This window comes from Armigeres subalbatus, chromosome 3 (genome assembly GCF_024139115.2).
Source record: "Armigeres subalbatus isolate Guangzhou_Male chromosome 3, GZ_Asu_2, whole genome shotgun sequence".
Classification (NCBI taxonomy): Eukaryota; Metazoa; Arthropoda; class Insecta; order Diptera; family Culicidae; genus Armigeres; species Armigeres subalbatus.
Window position 1 is genome coordinate 225,831,209 of NC_085141.1, and position 22,995 is coordinate 225,854,203.

Consider the following 22,995-nt stretch of genomic DNA (forward strand, 5'->3'; position numbering starts at 1 on the left):
ATCAAACATGAATGTTTCAATACCTATACGATATTGTCTAATGGTCTATATATCAATGTGATGCTTACGTTTTATTTTAGCCTAGTCACGGTATTAGGCACTACTGGCGAAGAAGATGGCCCTAATACCGCGACAATTGTTTTGATCAATAAAAGTGTAAAAACAAGAATTTTAAATACCATTTCAGTCAGGCATTGCAACTTATCCCATCATTCGATCTTCTGAGCAAAGATACTGATGATATGCTGGGATATCTTAGTTATCTATCTGCTCAGTAAACAAAGTGCAACGTTCGCCATGGAGAAACTTTTTTTCACTTCCTTTGTTGTAGCAACGCCCTCGCAACGTGAACACACCCCGAATCGCGCTGGCTATCAGGATCATCAACAAATGCTCAAATGATAATATCTTCCCTGAGTGCTCTTTGATTAGGGATAATATCTTTGCACAGGCAAAGATAATATCCTGTGCTCAGATGATATTGCAATGCCTAATTTCAGTACCCAGCTCATATTTTATAGCTGTAAAAATGGGCTCCCCAGGCCATCTGCGAGTTGTGGAGCTTGCCTAGGATGTGGTGGGGTTTGACAGTGGGCCCTGTTAAATTCCTATAAAAAGCTGCATGTATCCGCAAGTAGGTCCCACCAAAGCGACCGTGTGCCGCTCAAAGCGCACAAGCCCAAGTCCTGGTGTTAGGTGGAACGCTAAACAGCCCTGACTCTCAGACCGCATCGTGCTTTCGTGCTGTGCGGTTCTTTCTCTCTTTGCGGAAGGAAGTTTTTAATACTACCCGAAGCTATTTTAATTTCAACAGTTCTTCTCAGCGCAATTTGTACCCACTGATCCCGTTACGATCTTTGCAAGGACCCGTGCCTTCGTTTACGTTGGACCCGTTTGCGGAAGTAAAATTCCGACAAGCGGTGGTAATCCTGCAGGGACACCGTTCTGGGAAAAAACCTCTTAGAAGGTCACGTCTCCACGCTCAGCAATGAGCATTAATAAACACAAGAGGAAGGGAGTCTTTGAATTCTCCACTTCCTTCTGAAACAAGGTTTCAAGACCGTCCTGCCAAAGCGCGGAAAAATAGAAGGAAGCTGGAGAATTCAGATATTCCTTCAAACTCTAATGTCGGAAATAATTTTTCTCCTATCGAACTGAGCAATCAGTTCGATTTGATTAATGATGATATTGAGCAAATCGAATCTAGCCCAGGTGATTCGATTCATGCGAAGAAACAAAGGATTCCGCCGATTGTGTTATCTGTTGCCGAGTTTTCTGGCTTTAGGAATGAGATTTTGAGTAACCTTCAGGGGATCATTTCAGGTTTCATTTCAGATTGCTAGGAAGGGTGACTGCCGCGTTTTGCCGGGATCGCTGACGATCGCAAACGTCTTCTTCACTATTTAACTGAGAAGCGCCATAAATTCTTCACATACGACGACAAAACTGAGCGATGGTTCAGAGGAGTCGTCTTGAAAGGTCTCCCCAGTGATGACAAATCACTGGATGAGATTAAAATTGAAATTTCTCAATTACTTGGATTTTCACCAGTCCAAGTAATTAAGATGAAAAAAGAAATCCCATTCTGGTACTTCCCAGAGGGCATTTCTCAAGAATTTTATTTAGTTCATTTTAACAAAAAGTGAACTAAATAATATGAAAAGTTGGAAAAGGCCTGTATTATGTCCCATGTCCGTGTTACATGGGAACATTTACCAGCCTGGGGGAAATTCAAAACCCCACCCAGTGCCGTAAGTGCCAAAAGTGGGGTCATGGAACCAAACATTGTCACATGGATGCTAAATGCATGATTTGTGGTGGAACCTCTCACGCCAAGGACGCATGTCCTGTGAGAGAAGATTCCAATAAATTTAAATGTACTTGCTAATTGTGGGGCAATCATAAATCCAATTTCTGGGAATGCCCTTCACGCAAAAAGTTTTGAATTCCCGTGCAAAATTGATGACAGGAAATTCAATCGGATCCCAGATTCGACGGGTAGAAATTTTCAAACGCTCAAATTTCGAAACCGGTTATCAGTCGAGCAATTCATACCCACCACAATTCACAAACAAATTTTGCCGCTCGTCAACGGGTAGCAAGCACTTCAGTAAATTCAATTTTTCCAATGTACCTACGTATGCAAACATCGCTGCTGGTAGACAAAATTTCTCTTCTCAAAATGGGGTTTATACCCATGTCCCAACGGAAAATAATGGTCATATTGCCGATTCAGGTAGCATGACTGCTTCCGATTTTGATTTTTAACTGAACAATTGCATCACATGATTGATGCAATGTTCAAAGCAAATCTCATTCCTGAAGCTGTTCAGGTTGGTATAAAGTACACACAAAATGTTATCGGACTCCGTTTTAATGGAACAAATAATTGTGTGAAAGTTCTAAATTGGAATGCCCGCTCTCTAAAGGGTAAGGAAGATGAATTATTCAACTTCCTTTCAGTTCATAATGTGCATATTGCCATTATAACTGAAACGTATTTAAAACCAGGACTCTCCATTAAAAGAAATCCAAACTATTTTATCTACAGAAATGATCGTCTTGACAGCGCCTGTGGTGGGGTCGCCATTGTCATTAATAGACGTATCAAACATAAATTATTTTCTTCGTTTGAAACCAAAGTTTTTGAAACCTTGGGAGTTTCTGTTGAAACAAATTTTGGACAATTTTCCTTCATTGCAGCCTACTTGCCTTCTCAATGCAATGGGCAGCAAAAGAATTTGTTGAAAGCTGATCTTCAAATTCTGACTCGCAACAAATCAAAATTCTTCGTAATTGGTGACTTCAATGCCAAACACCGTTCATGGAATAATGCTCAAAGCAATTCCAATGGTAAAATTTTATTTGAAGATTGTTCTGCGGGATATTATACTATTCAATATCCCAATGGACCAACTTGTTTTTCTTCAGTCGAAATCCTTCTACAATTGATTTAGTTTTAACGGATTCAAGTCAGCTGTGTGGCCAATTGGTAACTCATGCTGACTTTGACTCTGATCATCTTCCTGTGACATTTGAAATCTCACAAGAAGCCATTTATAATCCAATCAGCTCTACTTTTAATTATCATAGAGCTGATTGGGATTCTCTCAAAACATATATCGATAGGAATTTTGATGTTAATATTCCTTTGGATACCAAAAGTGATATTGACAATGCGCTCATATCTTTGACAAATTTAATTGTCGAAGCCAGAGCATTACAATTCCTAAATGTGAAATTAAATTCAACTCCATTATTATTGACGACGATCTTCAGCTACTGATCCGTCTTAAAAATGTGAGAAGAAGGCAATACCAAAGAACTTGCGATCCCGCGCTGAAAGTTATTTGGCGAGATTTGCAAAATGAAATTAAAAACGTTTCGCTATTCTGAGAAATACCAACTTTGAGAATAATGTCTCGAAGTTGGATCCCAGATCGAAACCCTTTTGGAAATTAACAAAATTCTTAAAAACCTCAAAAGCCAATTCCAGCGCTTAAAGAGGAAATAAAATTTTATTAACAAATGGCGTAAAGGCTCAAAAACTTGCTCAGCAGTTCGAGGTGCTCATAATTTTAGTCTAGGTCTCACTAGTCCAATTGAGGATCAGGTTACACGGGCTTCGAAGACATTCTCAATCAAGAGAATGTTTTGACCTTTCGTTGGGAACTAATTTGGATGAAGTGAGATCTATTACTAGAAATTTTAAAAATATGAAAGCCCAGGTGATGATGGTATTTTCTACATACTTATCAAAAAACTTCCTGAGAGCTCTTTATCCTTTTGGTTAATTTATTTAACAAATGTTTTCAATTGGCATATTTTTCAGATAAATGGAAAATCGCCAAAGTTGTTCAATTTTGAAGCCGGACAAAAATCCAGCTGAGGCTTCTAGTTATCCTTAATCAGTTTGCTTTCTTCAATAAGCAAACTGTTTGAAAAGATATTTTAAATAGAATGATGGTTCATATTAATGACAATTCTATTTTTGCTGATGAAGCAATTTGGTTTTCGCCATGGGCATTCAACCACCCATCAGTTATTAAGAGTTACGAACTTATTCCGGCTCAACAAATCTGAAGGATATTCGGCTGGAGTTGCTTTTCTTGATATAGAAAGCATTTGACAGTGTTTGGCATGAAGGTTTGATTTGTAAAATTGGTGAATTTTAATTTTCCTCTGTACATTATTAAACTGATCCAAAATTATTTATCAGATCGCTCACTGCAGGTTAACTAACATAATTCTAAATCTGATAGATTACCTGTAAGGCTAGTATCCCCAAAGGCAGCATACTGGGGCCCATTTTGTATAACATTTTACTTCTGACTTACCTGATTTACCACCAGGGTGTCAGAAATCTTTGTTTGCAGATGACACAGGTCTCTCAGCCAAAGGGCGTAGCCTTCGTGTCATTTGTAGTAGATTGCAAAAAAGTTTGGATATTTTCTCCACTTACTTGCAAAAATGGAAAATTTCCCCGAATGCTTCCAAAACTCAGCTTATAATTTTTCCACATAAGCCGAGAGCTTCTTATTTGAAACCTTCTAGCAGACATATTGTCACTATGAATGGGGTTCCAATTAATTGGTCTAGCAAAGCTAAATATTTAGGACTTCTGCTAGATCAAAAATTAACTTTTAAAAATCACATTGAAGGCCTTCAAGCCAAATGTAACAAATATATTAAGTGTCTATATCCACTTATAAACAGAAAATCAAAACTTTGTCTTAGAACAAACTTTTGATTTACAAACAAATTTTAGACCTACCATGTTGTATGCTGTGCCAATATGGACTAGTTGCTGCAATACCAGACAGAAGGCACTCCAGAGGATTCAAAATAAAATTTTGAAAATGATTCTGCAGTTGCCTCCGTGGTATAGTACCAATGAACTTCAAAGAATTTCTAATATTGAGACATTGCGACAAATGTCCAACAAAATAATTTCCAATTTTAGACAAAAATCGTTGCAATCTTCTATTGCAACGATAAACTCCTTGTATCCTTAGTATAAAATAGGTTAAGTTTAGTTTAAGTTGAAAACATTGTAATTCCTACATGGTTCAATTCAACCAGAGGAAAAATTCTAACTGCCAGAGGCAATTGAAATGTGTTAAAAATAACTAAAAAGTAACATAGCAAATAAGGATGATAGTGTTAAGAAAACACGGAACACCTAGTCTAAGAGATGAATGCATGTATTAGATAATTAGCAAATAAAATTAGTTAAAAAAAAAAAAAAAAACAGCCCTGACACGACGGCCCTCCGACGAGACAGGAGGTTTGCGCAGGCCCAATAAGCCGCCTGGAAAACCAATAATTACGAACAATCAAGGAATGTAAAATAACAACATTGCCAATGACAACGACATTATCCTCTTTTGTAAATGTTGAGACAAACTCAACTCGCAATAAGCGTTTGTCCCAAACTGCAACAGAATAGGACAATTATCGCCTGCCACGCATTTTGAGAAGTAGTCGGTTTCCGATGATGTTTTTGGTTAAATTAGTATCAGTTATCATAGATTAGACATAAACTTAACCATCTGTTGACATGATTTGCGTTTTACTTCTAAAATAAACAAGTTATCGCAGTTTGAAAAGTTCACAACAATTACCTCTCCATGTTTGTTGCAAATAAAATGGAACGCAACAATGTCTTTATCCTCTGCAGATGGGGACAAAGAGTTATCACTATTCTCTTTTGTCGCTTGTTTTTTGCATTTTTCAGCGACAATTACATTCCTTGCGAACAATATAAGAGATAATGTGACTCGATATAATCGGCAAAGAGCTAGGCGAGGAATAAATGATCACGATTGGAAGCTTGGAACATGGAACTGCAAGTCGCTAGGTTTCGTAGGTTGCGACAAGATGATTTACGATGAATTACATCCCCGCAACTTCGACTTTGTGGCGCTGCAGGAGATTTACTGGACAGGACAGAAAGTGTGGAAAAGCGGACATCGAGCGGCTACCTTCTACCAAAGCTGTGGCACTACCAACGAGCTGGGAACCGGCTTCATAGTGCTGGGTAAGATGCGCCAACGCGTGATTGGGTGGCAGCCAATCAGCGCAAGGATGTGCAAGCTGAGGATTAAAGGCCGTTTCTTCAACTATAGCATCATCAACGTGCACAGTCCACACAAAGGGAGACCCGACGACGAGAAAGAAGCGTTCTACGCACAGCTGGAGCAGACATACGATGGATGCCCACTGCGGGACGTCAAAATCGTCATCGGTGACATGAACGCTCAGGTAGGAAGGGAGGAAATCTATAGACCGGTCATCGGACCGGATAGTCTGCACACCGTATCGAATGACAACGGCCAACGATGCATAAACTTCGCAGCCTCCCGCGGAATGGTAGTCCGAAGCACCTTCTTTCCCCGCAAAAATATCCACAAGGCCACATTGAGATCACATAACCAAGAAACGGAGAACCAAATCGACCACGTTCTAATCGACGGTAAATTCTTCTCCGACAACACGAACGTCCGCACTTACCGCAATGCGAATATTGAATTCGACCACTACCTCGTTGCAGTATGCCTGCGCTCAAAACGGTGTACAACACGCGTCGAAGTCGGACGCCGCAGCTTTAAGACGGTAGACTAGCCCAAGAAAACGCGCAGCAGCTGAAAGTGGCACTCCCAACGGAAGAGCAGCTAGGCGCAGCGTCTCTTGAAGATGGCTGGAGAGATATTCGATCCGCCATTGGTAGCACCGCAACCGCTGCACTTGGCACGGTGCCCCCGGATCAGAGAAACGACTGGTATGACGGCGAATGTGAGCAGTTAGTAGAAGAGAAGAATGCAGCATGGGCGAGATTGCTGCAACACCGCTCGAGGGCGAACGAGGCACGATATAAACAGGCGCGGAACAGACAAAACTCGATTTGCCGATCGAGACCATGAAGAGACGGAGCAACTGTACCGCGCTAATAACACACGAAAGTTCTATGAGAAGTTAAACCGTTCACGTAAGGGCCACGTGCCACAGCCTGATATGTATAAGGACATAAACGGGAACGTACTTACGAATGATGTGCGTAGTTCGAGTTTCAGGGGCATTCTCGAGTCCCTTCGAAACCCACAGAGGTTTACGGCAAGGTGATGGTCTTTCGTGTCTGCTATTCAACATCGCTTTGGAAGGGATAATACGAAGAGCAGGGATTAACACGAGTGGTACAATTTTCAATAAGTCCGTTCAGCTATTTAGCTTCGCCGACGACATAGATATTATGGCACGTAACTTTGAGAAGATGGAGGACGCCTACATCAGACTGAAGAGGGAAGCTAAGCGGATCGGATTAGTCATCAACACGTCGAAGACGAAGTACATGATAGGAAGAGGTTCAAGAGAAGACAATGTGAGCTACCCACCGCGAGTTTGCATCGGTGGTGACGAAATCGAGGTGGTAGAAGAATTTGTGTTCTTGGGCTTACTGGTGACTGCCGAAAATGATACCAGCAGAGAAATTCGGAGACGCATAGTGGCTGGAAGTCGAATAGAGTTCGCCGCCGTACCAAACTGACACCCTACAAAACGCTCATTAGAACGTTAGTCCTCTACGGACACGAGACCTGGACGATGCTCGTGGAGGACCAACGCGCACTTGGAGGTTTAGAAAGGAAAGTACTTCGTATCGATCATTTAGTAATTCACGTTCGATCATTTAGTAGTTTGTCAATAACTCATTCCAGAAGCTGAATTTCAAAATGAGTTGTGTGGTGGACTTCTAATGCGAAGGTTTTTCTGTAACTGTGCCTTATGATTCGTTGTTTGTATTCCACTAGTAATCCAACAATCGAACGATCGCTAATATTTTAATTATCGACCTAAATTTTCACTCTCTGATCAATTTATTCACCTGCACAATGCAGAACAAAATTTCGGTGAACAGCCGAACGTTTTGCCACAGACAAACAGACGTAACAGCTTGAACATTTTTCTGAAAAATCATCGCTCAACTCATCTACCATCATCTTGCGAGCATGTTACACGAAACGATGTTTCGTATGACATCGTAACCAGAAGGCGCTGGAGTGAAATGTCAAACCCAACCCCGTGGCAAGACATGCTTTTCAGCGTAGCGAACATCTTCATGAATATGTCCAGCATACATTTTGAAAAGTACTTCTCCCGAATCGTGCGTTTACAAGCAACTACATTTTATCCAAACTATTGTTGGCTACATATTTTCAAATTATTCAAAAATAATACCAGCTATTATGGGCATGTAAATATAATCCTAAAACATCTTTCTGCACACCATTTATTTCATTTCAATTTCATTATTGAATGTTGTTCAGTGCATCCCGGACCATTTCAACTGTGATGCTCATCACAGTATAAACAATAATAATATCTTTTGTTTGATTCGGGCAGGAGAACAAGTTACGAAATATGATTTCGATGTAGCGTTTGATTTCACCTATCGATTCACTCCAATTCGTTAGTTTATTATATTTTATCATCAAATAACATAATTCCCATGGTCAAAGATGGAAGTCTTGCAGATTATTTCGAAAAGAAATTTCAGATTTAACCAACACAAATAGTAAACAAAACACATAATGTTTATTTTCGTACAATAACAACGGACGGTAATGAGCTACCGTCCGTGGACATCAATAGCTATTGTCAAACCCCTTGTGGTAGTATAGGACGCCAGAGGTGGTCAAACCCGAAGGATTACGACACTAACGCCTCTAGTTGAGAATTGCGTAATCAATCAAATTCAAATTGATCGTTGAAGTTATTGTCGCTGGTATTTTCTCTAGTGTTACGTCTGTTTGTCTGTGGTTTTGCTTTCCGCACACAGCAAAACTAAATTTCAACGACCGGCAGATGCTCTGCTTGCTGGAGAAACACGACTGGACAAGAAACAAATTTTTACTTTCTCTCAAATGAAAATGTCAAAGAAAAGAAAACATTATATATCATCCAGGTTTTTTTTAAGCGGTTGGAATTCATTAATTTATCGGTTAACCCGAATTTTCACAGCTTTTTAAATACCACCTGAATTTTCTTTGATTGTTTGTGATTTTTTTCGTGGAGTTAACTCATTGCTTCATTGATGCTAAAGGTCTTAAACGACTAAAACCAAACCGTGTAAAAAAAACCTGGGTGTATGATATGACAAGCCATCATGACAAGCTTCGTAACCGATTTTTTTTTTGAAAATATCAAACAATCCGTTAAAATCGTTTAGAAGAGACTTCCTGAACTAATTAAAAAATGACCCAGTTTACAAAATACTATGATAAAGTTGTTCTAATACATGTTATGATTGAATTCGAAAAAGTGTTGCAAGTCACCCCGCAGAAGGGGTTACTTGCAAAGCCCATCATTTTGATATTATTTTTGTTTACGGTTGTACATCTGATTATACGTCTAATTTCTAGTATGAGGACACATTATAAGTATCGTATACTAGTAGAATGAATAAATTTATAAAGATATATTACATTTTAGAATTCTGGTGAGAGAAACCTGAAAAGTGTTGCAAGGCACCCCCTCTTTGACGGTATATTGTCTCACGTTACGTTTTACAAGTGAACACATCTCGCTTAACTTTTGAAAAGGTCCGAAGTAACATTTTCATCATGAATTAATTTGAAGAGCGCAATCAACAGAACAATATAAAAGCTTTTGATTGCTGTACCCATTTTTTTCCCTTTATTTATTTAGGCACTCTGTGTTACTTAACCGCTACTGTGCTGAGATCTACTGAGGTATTCTGCTGTGGATATCTATTTTTAGATTTCCATTACCATTATTGTTGTCGTTGCCAGTTCATCTCATCGTCAGTCCATTGTGTCCGTTTGTCCATGTCGTGCATCCAATGATCGTTGCATTGTTCGGTTGCCAGTTTATCCGGGTACGTTGGAGGAATGCCTCCGAGAAGAACAAGTTGTCAGTCGTCATCAGGCAGCCATGACGATAAGGCGCGTCTCCCAATACGCTACCGCATGGGCTACGCATCCGGCAACTGACGAGGGTTTGGTGGAGGGGCTAGGAATCGAACCCATGACCATTCGCTTATAAGCCGAACGTGCAGCCAACTACGCTACGCCCCCAGTACCCAAATTAATTTATGAAAAAATGTTATATAGGTCCTTTTGAAAAGTTAAGCGAGAAATGTACCTATAGTTTGAAATATGGAAAAACTACTTACATTAGCATGTAGGGCCATCTGGCGTGCCAAGAGTGGTGCGCTGGAATCGGAAACGATTTTAGGTTTGCTGCACACATGGTCGGCTATTTCGTCTCGGGCGAGCACGAATATGCGATTGCTCTCCAGCTCCATAGGTTCGATGACTACACAAGCGTATGTGAATTGGGCCTGGAATTGGACGACAAATAATTTTAAATTGGGAGTTACAATCATAGAATGACGCTAGCATTTAATAAAATTGCGTATTTAAGGGTTAAGACATATTACTTTAAAATTTGGTACTTTTCTAGTAGGGGTGATCGGGGCAATATGGGCCACCTAAGGAAATCGTTCCGAAAAGCGCTGAAAAGCTCAACAAATTTTCTTTCAAATGTAGTTTACTTTAGGGAATGTTACCTTTCACATTACGTCGATGAATGACGAAAAATGCGTTTGGAAATTGTTAGAATGCACTTTTGAAAATGTATTGATTTCAATGTGCCACTTTGCCAATTTGCCACTCTTCACCGTTTGAACACCCACATTTCTATTGATCAATGGTCATTTTTTCTTTTCCGATCGCAGCAATGCGATGATAATATTATTGTATTTGGCAACTGAAATTTAAACTTGTTTGCAAATTAAGGCCTGATATCTTGCTCAATTTCCAAAATGAAAATCTTGCTCCGTACAGGTATGCCCATATTGCCCCATAGAGACTGGTTTTGGAAAAAAAAATTTATGATAAATTCAGATTTGTATCAGTACAAACATGTGTGCACAATATCACAATATCTTTTGATTGTGATGCATTTTTGACCTGTATCTTAATCAGTTTTGTGTCAAAACCTTATTTACAAACAACAAATCTTAAAATAATTTTGCCTATGCAGCGAAAATTTACATTTTCAAGTGTATTTTCATATTTGAATTGAATTTTAATACGGTTTTCACGTTGATACATAAGGAGCATTCTCTTGAAGATCATATAACTTTTACATGATACAACTTGTCAATAAGCTCAAAATGAGGGTGGCTCATATTGCCCCGTATGTTCATATTGCCCCTACATTAGAAAACGTAAAAAATAAGTATAAAAAAGCCACCAATGTATCCCATTATTAACATTTGATTATAGCCATTTCAAGCATCCCCATCAAATGCAAATTATTGCGAGCAAATTGAGTGAGTATAAGTGTCAAAACGTGATATTTGCCATAACCAAATTTCCATATTCATTGTTCGATCCGGCAAACAATAGAAAACAAAGGTTGCTTGTATCAATTGAAAGGAACATAACTCGTAATATTCGAACGATTTAGATCAAATGGGAGGGGAAAATATTGCAAAATTGCTCACCTTAATGGTCTTCAAATCGTAATCTTCGCCGCTTTCGTTGTAAACAATGGTTACGAAGTCGTTTCCGATGTGCTTCTTCTTCTCGTTACAATTGGGATCCTGTTTGTTATTTGGCATCAGTGTCGCCACGTGGAACGTAACCTGTACAATGTCATCTTGCCAAATATAGGTAAAGTTTCCGTCTTTACCGTTGGATTCCAAATCTATGAAGAAGTTGCTCTTCTCCTTCGCCTCCTTTATGGCAACTAAAGTTCCCAACTTACGCAGAAATTTGGCATATCGCAAACTACCGAAGCGGTTCTTGAGAATGTCCGTTTCACAACCAGCTTGTCCTGGCCCAACGTAAAGTACGCCAATCTTGTGTTTCTCGAAGGGTGCTATCAAGTCTAGCAGATGGATTGCTTTTTTGCTTGCTTCCTTGTCCATTAGAATCGGTCTCTCTGATGTACCGAACTGTCCATTATGATAGAGCTGTAGAAAAACGAAGCTTGGGCTGATGACAGATCGAGACGCTACACCCACACCTGATTGTTCACTTCTCAATCTTGCATTTGTATGCTTATTGAGGCTGAACTTAAGGTTGTCCCTACTGTAGTGTTCTCGGACGACAGAAATAGTCTTTGACCGTCCTCTGGGTATGTCATTTTCATTGGAATGCATTCCGTGGCTGAGTCCGCCGCCCGTTATTGCTGGGAAGGAAGGAGATGCGGTGCCAGAATTGGACAATTTACCATTGATAGGGTTGCGAGCAAGTAGTCGTGGAGATAGGGGAGCCGGTGATTGTGGAGGTTTGGTCGTGACCTTCTCCATCGGAAGCTTTAAATTTAACGACGAAGATGATAAGGTTTGGGTTATTGGTGGCATTACAGCAGAAGCGGCTATGGTTTCAGTTGATGAGTTCGTAGCGTCAGATTTTGCAGAAAAAGCTTCATCTGCCGAATGTTGTTTGCGAGGTACAACGCTGCTCGATGTTTCTGGTCCTGTAGATTCCGGAAGTGACGCAGATGGATGTAATGTGGCCCCCAGTGCATGAAAATCGCCTTGTTGTTTGACGTTTCCTGATGCACGCACAGTAACGTTATCGTTTATTTCTGTGTGATTCGTGCTTCTGGGTACACTTGGTGGAGTCGATCCTGCAATTTCTTCTGGAATCGCTTCACAGCTGACACCCTTACCATAATTCTTTTTCTTTTGCTGATTATCACTTTCGAGCAAATTGTCATGACCGTCAGATGATGGCACGCCTAAAGGCCCTTCTTTGCTTATTTTGCTTAAAAACTGACTCTTCCAGTTGGAACTCATTTCAGGACTAGAATTGACTCTGCGCACTGGGTTCCTTGAGCGCCCCTCGGGGTCATCAAAAGCCACATCCGGATTATCGTCGTCGTCTCTCAAGTCAACCAAATGATTCGGGTCTTCGTTGTCTTCCCCTGATTTTAGCTTTTTTGCTTGCCGCGGTATATCAATGGGCCCAGATGATGAAGCGCCCTCCCTACCGGACATCAAAACCTCTTCGTCACCATCTTCGTCTCCAGCATCGCTACTTTCGCTCTCTTTTTGGATTTCAAAAACCTCATCAGATATGGATACTTTCGCTTTGGGAACCACAGCAGATGGAGGAGCAGTCTGGGATAATTGCGGCAAAGGAACCGTATCTGGGTTGTCATGGATAGAGGTCGCTTTTGGAACTGCAGTTGGTATAGTCATACTGGTATTAGAAGCACTTTGATGAGGATTGCGATTGAGTAAATCGGTCCCAACAATACCTCCTCCGAGGCTAGGAGCAAATAGTGCGGTTAAATCTTGCAATGGAAATTCTCCCGATGTCGCATCATAGTTAATTTGATTTTGAACTCGCATCATCCAAGATAGCACTCCGGTTGGACGCCGAATACATATTTCTGCCCAACCAGTGCAAGAGCACGCACAAGCTGAATCGGTTTCTCCAGTGTGTTACCACTCACAACCGCGCTGTGACTGGAACTGTTGGAAGATTGATGCTGAGGCAAAATCAGTTTGTTACCGAGGGTCGTCATCAAGCCTGGTTCAGTTCGACCATCACTTTGCCTTAGTGTTTGCTGTTCATTGCCAACAGCAACAGTGGTTCCGTTTTCTACCGAGTCTGGATTGCTGCCTCGCCGGGACAGAGCTTCCAGTGATCCTGAAGAATAGCCTTCCTGCGATCCTTGGCGAAAGAAGCGATTGTTGCTAGTTGCGGTTGCACTAAGCGGGAATGGCGTTGCAGCGGTCGAAGACGAAGTCGAACTCGTGGTAAGGTCAGTACTGTCCGATTCATTGGCGCTGAGAGAGAATAATGGATTAGCTTGGGTGACAACTCCAATTTCAATATGTATTATTAATTTAATATTTGTAAGGGACCATCCTGAAACCATGTGGTTGAAAATTTTAGGATTTATATGAAACAAAATTGTGAAACAACGCTTCCTTTGAAATAAACGCCCGATCTCAGGATGGCCGTGAATATATAACTTCTAACAAATTGTTATGAAAAAGTTAAAATTGCATGCACTGTTTGAAGTTGGTAGATTAATATTGGGATATTTAGACAACTATGTCATTGAGCAGGAGATCTAAAAAATTAGTAATCTATATAATTAACGAGTGGCAAAAAAAAAATTGGAATGACTTTAATACTTTTCTCTAAGAATAATAATGCTTCCATAGATTTTATGTGAATGAATCTTTAGAATGAATCCTCAGAATTGTCGCACACACACTTTCACTCCAACATTGCTTACAATGCCGTGAAAACAGAAAATACCGCAGTAAGCTTTGTAAATTTTTCAAGCAAACAAAGTACACGGTCAAACATTTTAGGCGTGAATATGTTCCGGAAACTGTCTTAGTTTTATTTGGTCTACTCGGTCTACTCAGCTCCATTGTGTACAAAGTTGATTGTAAGGCCAAAGACACGAAGCAACTCATAAGCAGGGTCAGAAGCAGCATTCCGAAAATCGATGTGGTAGAACCGTACAGCGGTCATGTTATACCAACAAGACTAAGCTGCACCGCACGGCGAACCACACACTATATGTCAATATTCATTAGTCTAAGTTTGAAGACTAAGGACAACACTTTGTATATCATATATCAGATTGAACTGTATTTCTTTGTATTTTTTAAACCGAGCCATTCTTTTCATTCCAATTGTTTAGTTGCCATTCGTTATTTATAAAAATGTATAAGTCGCACGTAAATTTGCGTGCATGTGTGTATTCTCGATGAAGTTAAGAGATTTACAGTTTTACTCTACGTACCAAGCTTCCAATATCTACTTGGTCACTATGGTCTTGATTTTTTTATTTGTGTGATATCATATCATTAAGCAGACTAAAATGTGGCTCTTAACCCTTAAATGCGCAATGTTGTTTTAAAACAACAAACCGAAAATACGTTTAATGTTAATGATTCCAATAGTTATTTACGTTAAAAATATTTCCGACGATTTCTAAAAAATTCGCTTTGCGCCTTTAAGGGTTAATTAATACTAATGACTTATACACATATTGTCAAGAAAATATAATATACACAGGAGTCGGTTTTTACGCGGGGGATACGTTCCGCGTACATCAAAACCGCGTAAATCCCAAAAACCGCGTAAAAAACGACTTCACTAAAACATTTTTTTTTGTGGTTCTCACGTGTTTCCAAACCTTTTTTAAAAACCGCGTAAAAAAACTTATGAAAAGTAAATCCAGTAAAAAACTTATCCGCGTAAATCCCGGAAATCGCGTAAAAAAACCGCGTGAATCCCAAAAACCGCGTAAAAAAACGACTTTTAATAAAAAAATGGTTTTTCGCTATTTTCACGCGTAACCAAAGGTCTATCGACCTGTTTCAAATATGGTGCATGCTCCTTGTGCTACATAGAAAAGAATGTGTATGAAGAATAACTTCCGATTTCAACATCCCTCGCTCCATTAACTAGGGTAGGCTAGCTGCGTGCCAATTAGACGACCTTTGTACCGCACTGCTCTCTGACGGCAGAAACGACGTCGTCCGCGTTCGTAACCTCGTCCAGTTGCTTGCACTGGAAGGTCACTTCCGTCCCCAACGACCTCACCTCGGCGCCGTCACCCAAGATCTTTTCCCGAGCAGTACAAATCAGACAAAAATGGTTGCAGCAACTTGATTGTGACTAAATCTGGTCACATATGAGTTGCAACAATCTATGTGAAGCATGTTTCTAGGGTTGGGCCAGTCGTCCCGCTGGCTCCTCGTTTCAGCACCAAAATCATTTCACCAGTCTTGGTGCGTCTGACGCTTCGTGCGTCCTGTTCCAGCACCGAATGCTTTTCGGTCGCCTGCATCGACGTCGGCGTACTTATGCTTATCGGTTCTGAGCAGCAAGGCCTCTACTCTGTCATTAATTTTCTTTGCGGATCGAGATGCGCTCGACTTCCGCTTTGAGCTACTGACCAGCTGCCAGAGATTTTCGGTCCCTTGTGCCGATGGCACTGGCCGGCAGGGACTCTCTTGCGGCCCGGCGACTTGCGTTTAGTTAGTGCCTTTCGCTTCTTTTGGCTGAGAAGTCGTCTTCTCGGGTCAACGCCCTTTGGGCATCACTACATCCCGATCTGCTTCGTCAGGACGACGTTTGGCCTACTGTCACCTACTGCTTGGCTTTGCCGTTTTTGGTTAGGCGCAATATTTTCCTCGTTGGCCGTCAGGGCGAAATCACTAGCCTCTTCTGCCATAGTCGATGTTCCAAGGAAGGAGAAGGCCTCAGTTCATTAATGATGTTCTGCCTTTCACTTGCGAACTCAATAATATTATCGAGTTACTCGACGACCACCTACATCCCGGGTAGTGGTCAAACTATTGTACCCAAATCGGAAAGTCTAGATTATAGACACTGTAGGTTCTATAGGCGAAGACGAGGGTAGCCAAAGGAACTCTCAACTAGTGTAGCTAAATGAGCATGACGCCACGATTGCAATCCAAGCAATGAACCGTGTGACGTCAAATTCGCGTGGTACGCTTCTCCCTTCTCACTTCTCGCATCTCCAATCTTTATTACATTTTTCACATTTTACATCTCACTTTTCATTTCTCGCCTCTCACTTCTCACTTCTCAACTTTTTGCTTCTTACCTCTCACATCACACATCACACACCTCACTTCTCCCTTCTCACTTCTCACATTTTACAAATTGCTTTTTATTTCTCACTCTTCACTTCTCATAACTCACTTCTCACAACTCACTTCTCTCCATTCGCTTCTCGGCTTCCACTTATCACTTCTCGTTTCTCACATCTTACATCTCACTTCTCGTATCAAATGTCTCACTTCTCACTTCTCAGTTGTAGCATCTCATTTCTCGGCTCTCACTTATAACTTCTCATTTCTCACATATCACATCTTTATCTCATTTCTCACTTCTCACTATTCACTTCCCACCTCTCACTTTGCACTTCTCGCTCCTCAATTCTCACTTCTTACTTACCACTCCCCACTTCTATCTTCTAACTTCACCGTTCTTGGCTTCCCTTCTCACATCTTACTACTTTTCATTTCTTGCTCCTCACTTCTCCCATCTCACTTCTCACAACCCAGTACTCTCCATTCAATTCTGGCTTCTTACTTCTCACTTCTCACATCTTACTTCTCTTATTGAATTTCTCTCTTCTCATTTGTCGCCTCCAACCTATTTCTCGGCTCTCACTTCTCACATCTTACATCTCACTTCTCGTATCGAATTTCTCACTTTTCAATTTCACTTCTCATTTGTCGCTTCCAACCCATTTCTCGGCTCTCACTTATCACTTCTAGTTTCTCACTTCTCGCTTCTCACATCTTACACCTCACTTCTCACTTATAGCTTCTCATTTCTCGGCTCTCACTTATCACTTCTCGTTTCTCACTTCTCATTTTTCAAATCTCACATATTTATCTCATTTCTCACTTCACACTATCCATTTCTCGCCTCTCATTTTTCACTCCTCGCTCCCCACTTCTTACTTCTCATTTCTCGCTTCTTACTTATCACTACTAATTTCTCATTTCTGCCTTCCTACTTCTCCCTTCTTGTTTTTCACTTCTTACATATTACATATTACTTCTCACTTCTCCTTTCTCATTTCTGATTTGCCACTTTTACTTCACACTTTTCACTTTTTAAAAATCACTTTCCACTGCTCACCTATTACTTCTCACTACTCGCATATCATTATTACTTTACACTTTCCAAATCTCACATTTCAGTTCTCGCTACCGTTTTCTTACTTATCATTTCTCTCTTCTCACTTCGCTCATCTCACTTCTTATCTACTTTTTACTTCTTCCTTCTCGCTTCTCATTTTTTGCTTCTCGGGTCACACCACTCGTTTCTTACTTCTTAGTTCTTACTTCTCACTATTCACTTCTTACTCCTCACTTTTCACTTTACACTACTTACTTTACACTTCTCATTTTTCACTACGTACTTCCTAATTCTTTCTTCTCGCTTCTAACTTTTTCAATCTTAAATCTCACTTATCGTATCTAATCTCTCATTTGTCACTTCTCACTGTCCGCTTTTTACCTACCGCTTCTCGCTTCTCAGTTTTCCCTCTTCTCACATCTCACATATTTATCTCATTACTCACTTCTCGGCTCTCACTTTTCACTATTCACTTCTCGGCTCTCACTTGTCACTTCTCATTTCTTCCTTCTCATTTATCACTTCTCGCTCTCTTACTTCACTCTCCTCACTTCACCCTTCTTGCTTCTCACTTCTCACAAATTATCTCACATCTAACACATTATTTCTCATTTCTCACATATCACTTCTCAATTCTCACTTGTCACCTCTCACATCTCACTTCTTACTATTCACTTCTCGCTTCTCACTTATTACTTCTCACTTCTCACTTCCTCACTTCTCGCTTCTCGCTTCACACTTCTCGCTTCTTACTTCTTATTTCTCCCTTCTTGCTACTCACTTCTCACATCTCACATATTACACCTTTTTTCTCATTTCTCACTTCTCACGGCTCGACTCGCCAAATCGACGTTTTAATCTTTGTTTACAGAAACAGATGAGTCGTTTTGAAAAATTGGTATTAAAGTCCTTCTATCAGGGGTACGCCATTTGGCATAATAGTCGTTTGGCGTAATGATCGTTTGGCATAACTGATTAAAACTAATATATACTCAAAAAATTACAATTCTTTCAGAATAGTTATTATAGGCATTTAATATAAATTATAATTTGAATATGATTTTTTCCTTCATTTGCCCATAGGCTGTTCTTTCAGTTTAGAAGGCTACACTTTAATAATTGATATTCTTATCAACAATTTAGGTTTTTTTTTTCAATTTCCCAGAAAACCGTCTGTTGTATACCGTATACCATTTGAATCTTTTTCCCATAATATATTTACTGAATTCGAAGAGACCATTCCTCAGGACGTATTATTCCCCAAAAAGTGAAAGTAACAGTAATTAAATTTTATTGAATTTTCGTTCGTATCACTTTTTTAAATCAAACGGTTGCTAGAGACAGCGCGAAACGCGTGATGTGGCCATTCTTTTAAAGCACGCGTTTGCTCGGTGCAATGCGAAAAGGAAGACTGTTCTTTTTTTCAAATTCTTTTGAAAAAAATCTAATTGTGCAATCGATCGGGATAATACAAGAGAGTTGATGATGCCTTCTTTTAAAGCAAGCGTTTGTTCGGAGCAATGCAATAGGGGAGATCATTCCTTCTTTTAAATTACGCGATTGCTCAGGATAATGCAAAAGAGTTGATGCTGAATTCTTTTAAGCACGCATTTGTTCGGTGCAATGCAAAAAGGGAGTAGATCATTCCTTCTTTGAATATACGCGATTGGTCTGGATAATGCAAAAGAGTTGATGATGCCTTCTTTGAAAGCATGCATCTTGCCTTCTTCATTGTAAATATAAAGAAGTCTATGTTGAAGTCCAGCTTTAAGTTACGTAAAAAATATGATTATTGAAAATAAGATCATTTTCATTGCGTTATGGATTCATGCCAAACGGCTTTATGCCAAACGGGGTAGCCCCTTTCCATCTATTGAAATCTCATCTCACAACTAAAATTTAAAAGAAAAGTTCAACCCCGTACTGACCTTACCGTTTTTAATTAAATTGTTTTTAGAATTTTTAAGAAGAATTTAAAAAACTTCTTTGTATGCTTTCCCGTGGAGATTTTATCGATTATCATGTTTCTGCTTCTTCTTCTTCTGCAACATCAATGCGCCAATAAATCGACAGAACAAACCTCACTCATTTTGGGTCGGATCTGGTGCGGTTCGCAATATAACCTGAACGAATAACCGAACGGTTCGACCCAGCAATAATCGAAAACGACTTAAGTGTATTTTAGTTTCATGACAGCAATGTGCATTTTTGTTGTAATACAGTTAGGTTAGTTAGTAATAATGCCTATATTAGTTTTAGAATCATCATAAGGATTATAAACAATCTGTTAATGTACACCATAAATAAACAATAAACAACAACAGAAAAATGTGTAGAAACAGATACTCCTAGTTGTGGAAAAAGCACTTTTTCAGCAACACGTTTAGAACAAAATTTTCAAATGGGAAAAATAAAAAAACATTAGAATGTTGAATGTTAATCACTGCCAACGAACGTGTAGTTTTTGGAATAAATTTTATATAAAATCGATGGAAAGCCAAGAATTCAGCTTTACAAATTGCTAACTAGACCAATTATATGTTATGAAAAAAATATTAATCTACCATCTTTACCATCCAGTTTTAATTCTTATCATAATATTGCATTGCTTTGTTTGAACAATAATTCACGAAGGATCGTTTCACTAATTATGTTTAATTTAAGGATGTTGATATACTTTGTGAAATCCCTTTGGCAGAACTTCCTATGCTTTCAACATATATTAGTTAATACTATAGATAGTAGAATCTGTAGATGTGCGAAAGCATGGCTGAGTCGCTTTTTTGACCGTGCACACGCGCATATGACGTCACAGCCCTTAACATTTCCATTGAAATCGTGACGTCATCCTCGTTTGGAGACACGTTTAACACTTCGTTTGGAGACAGAGGATTTATCTTCGCTCATCTATATATTCCACTATCTATAGTTACAGTGACGGGAAATGTCTTATCGATGTCATGGGACTAATTTGCTAATAACTTTTTTACAAGTCATTTAAAATAATGTTTTCCACGTTAACTACAGGGCTACATCTCAAAGGACCCGAAAACTTTTTCTAACAGGTAATTTCTCTAAATATGATATTGGCTGCGTGCGAGCCGAATTAGTGTCAAATGACATTAATGTCATGACCAGCGATGGAAATCGGACGAACATGATCCGATTCGACGTTTATCCTAAACTGTACAGATCGCGATCTGTACAATTTACGAACAACATCGAATTCCCATTTTTCACGATTGAGTGTTATTACCTTGGACACTCGCACATAACAAAATATTGCAAGATTGAGTCTTGCTCTGAGAAATGAGTTACTCTAGCCGTTCTACCTACGAACGAATCGTGACAACGTGACAACTATTTGCCCCTAGAGCGTGAGTGTCTTTCTGTTTTCTTTGCATGACTACACGCGGGACGTTGAGCGCGCTTGCTTAATTATGTGCACTGTACATTGAAGCCCCTCAACTAATTATTTAACATTATGTGTACTTTGTTCCCATTTTATTTCTTATTGCAGCGAAATTTCCTGTAGTTTCGAAAACTTCGATAGTTAGATACTTTTTAAAATCTTCAAACTATTGACGTGGGAAGAAGCAATGTCTTTAAAATTTGAAAGCAAAATTCTTCCTGAGTAGCTTTCAATTTAAGTGCAAACTAGGTGCGATGCTAATTGGGATTTGGGATTTTTTTTAGCTAACAGCATGAAAAAGCAAAAAGGACACAAATGATGCCGAAATTGTTCTTTTGCGAATGCCATTATTAATATACGAGCATGTTATTGGAAAAAATATCCTATAAGTCCGTAATATACTTCTGTTTCCAGCAAGTATTACCAGTAAGCCGTCGTTGTTCGGCTCTCATGAAACCCTGTCTAGTATTCGCAGACGATGGACTTTTCAAGCGGTCTCAATTTGTTGAACAGAATTCTGGACATAATTTTGTACGCCGAATTAAGAAGGGTTATTCCTCGGTAATTGGCGCACATCAGTCTGTGCCCTGTCTTAAAGAGAGATTGTATAGCAACCTTCAAAATCAGTAAAAACGTTAACAACGTAAAATCTGTGACCTTAATTTCTAAAACAATGTGAAATAATTTAATTCTTTCACTTAAAGCAACAAGTTCGTTGATTTATTTCGGACGATACAAAAATTATTTTTAACTTTTGTACCTCTCTTTCGATTTTTTTACTCGAATTATCCGAGAATTGTTTTCTGATAGATATGTTCTAGCAGATTTTTTTTCTCGTGTTTTTCAAATATTTTTACAATTTTTTTAAGGAAAAATAATGGTTTTGGCAGGTTTGGACCTGTTATTATTAAAAATGGGTTATTAAGATCAAAAGGATAAGAGAGTTTTATAGCGTAATGAGCTCGAGCGGAATGGGCACTTCGTGTTCTTAATTTACAATGCTTTGAAACTCAGATGTGAAAATGTACATTATGTGGAAGATTTTGATTTGGAAAATGTATATACACTTAACCAGCGTTTCAATGTTCGGTATTTTGTATGCCGAGTTTCAACTGGAAAATTTCTTTTTTACTAAAATTCCAGTTTGTCAGTAGACTAACAACGTTTGTCAGTAATAAATTCCCGAGTCTCGGTAACAAATTCTGTTGATTATTTTGACTTTTATTTATTTTTGCTGAATGAATCATGAAATCCATAAAATGCTGAACGGCACAAAAAGTCGGTAGAAATTTATACAGCGCCACCGGCAAAAAATTAAAATTTGCCGACCAGCCTTTTGAAAATACTAAACGCGGTTGTAGAGCTTTGCGCTCTTGTTTTGTTGCTTATGTCTTACTCCTTGAGCTAAAAAAAAATTTGTAAATTGTTTCCGTCGTGCTGGTTGGACCTGCGTTTCCAAAAGTGAACTTTTTTGTGTTTTGCAAAACTCAGCCACAGATCGCATAGCTGTGTAAAACAAGTTGAAATGCATCGATGCCCTCTGCGTTTGCAAATTTTCAAAAGAAATTATCATGGAGTATAGCCAAAGCTTCCTGAGTTACCGTACTAAACATCTTTCATGTTATGCTGCATATCGTAAGTGATGATGAAATAAGTGAGAGATTTTCTTTTCATTCAATCGCTATCAATCAAAAACTGTCAAAGTTTGTATTACTCTATACTTTCATTTTATGCAAATGAACATTGATTGAATATACCGTCCAGTCAGTAAAATAGGTTTCCAAAAAACAATTCCTCATTTATAAACTAACTCAGTTTTGTTCATATTTATTGGACTTTTTTGTTTATGCCGAACTCTCGGTAATGACAATTTTGCTTTTGAAATTACTGGGT

At 39.2% G+C, this 22,995-nt stretch overlaps 1 protein-coding gene across 1 annotated transcript in view; it reads right to left on the minus strand.

The window, feature by feature from the left end:
• LOC134220432 (tuberin) overlaps positions 1 to 22,995 on the minus strand; it is a 103,556-nt gene that overhangs the window by 56,804 nt on the left and 23,757 nt on the right. Inside the window, 3 exon segments of the mRNA XM_062699490.1 lie at positions 10,190 to 10,357; positions 11,528 to 13,458; positions 13,461 to 13,828. Coding sequence (XP_062555474.1) covers positions 10,190 to 10,357; positions 11,528 to 13,458; positions 13,461 to 13,828 — 2,467 coding nt within the window.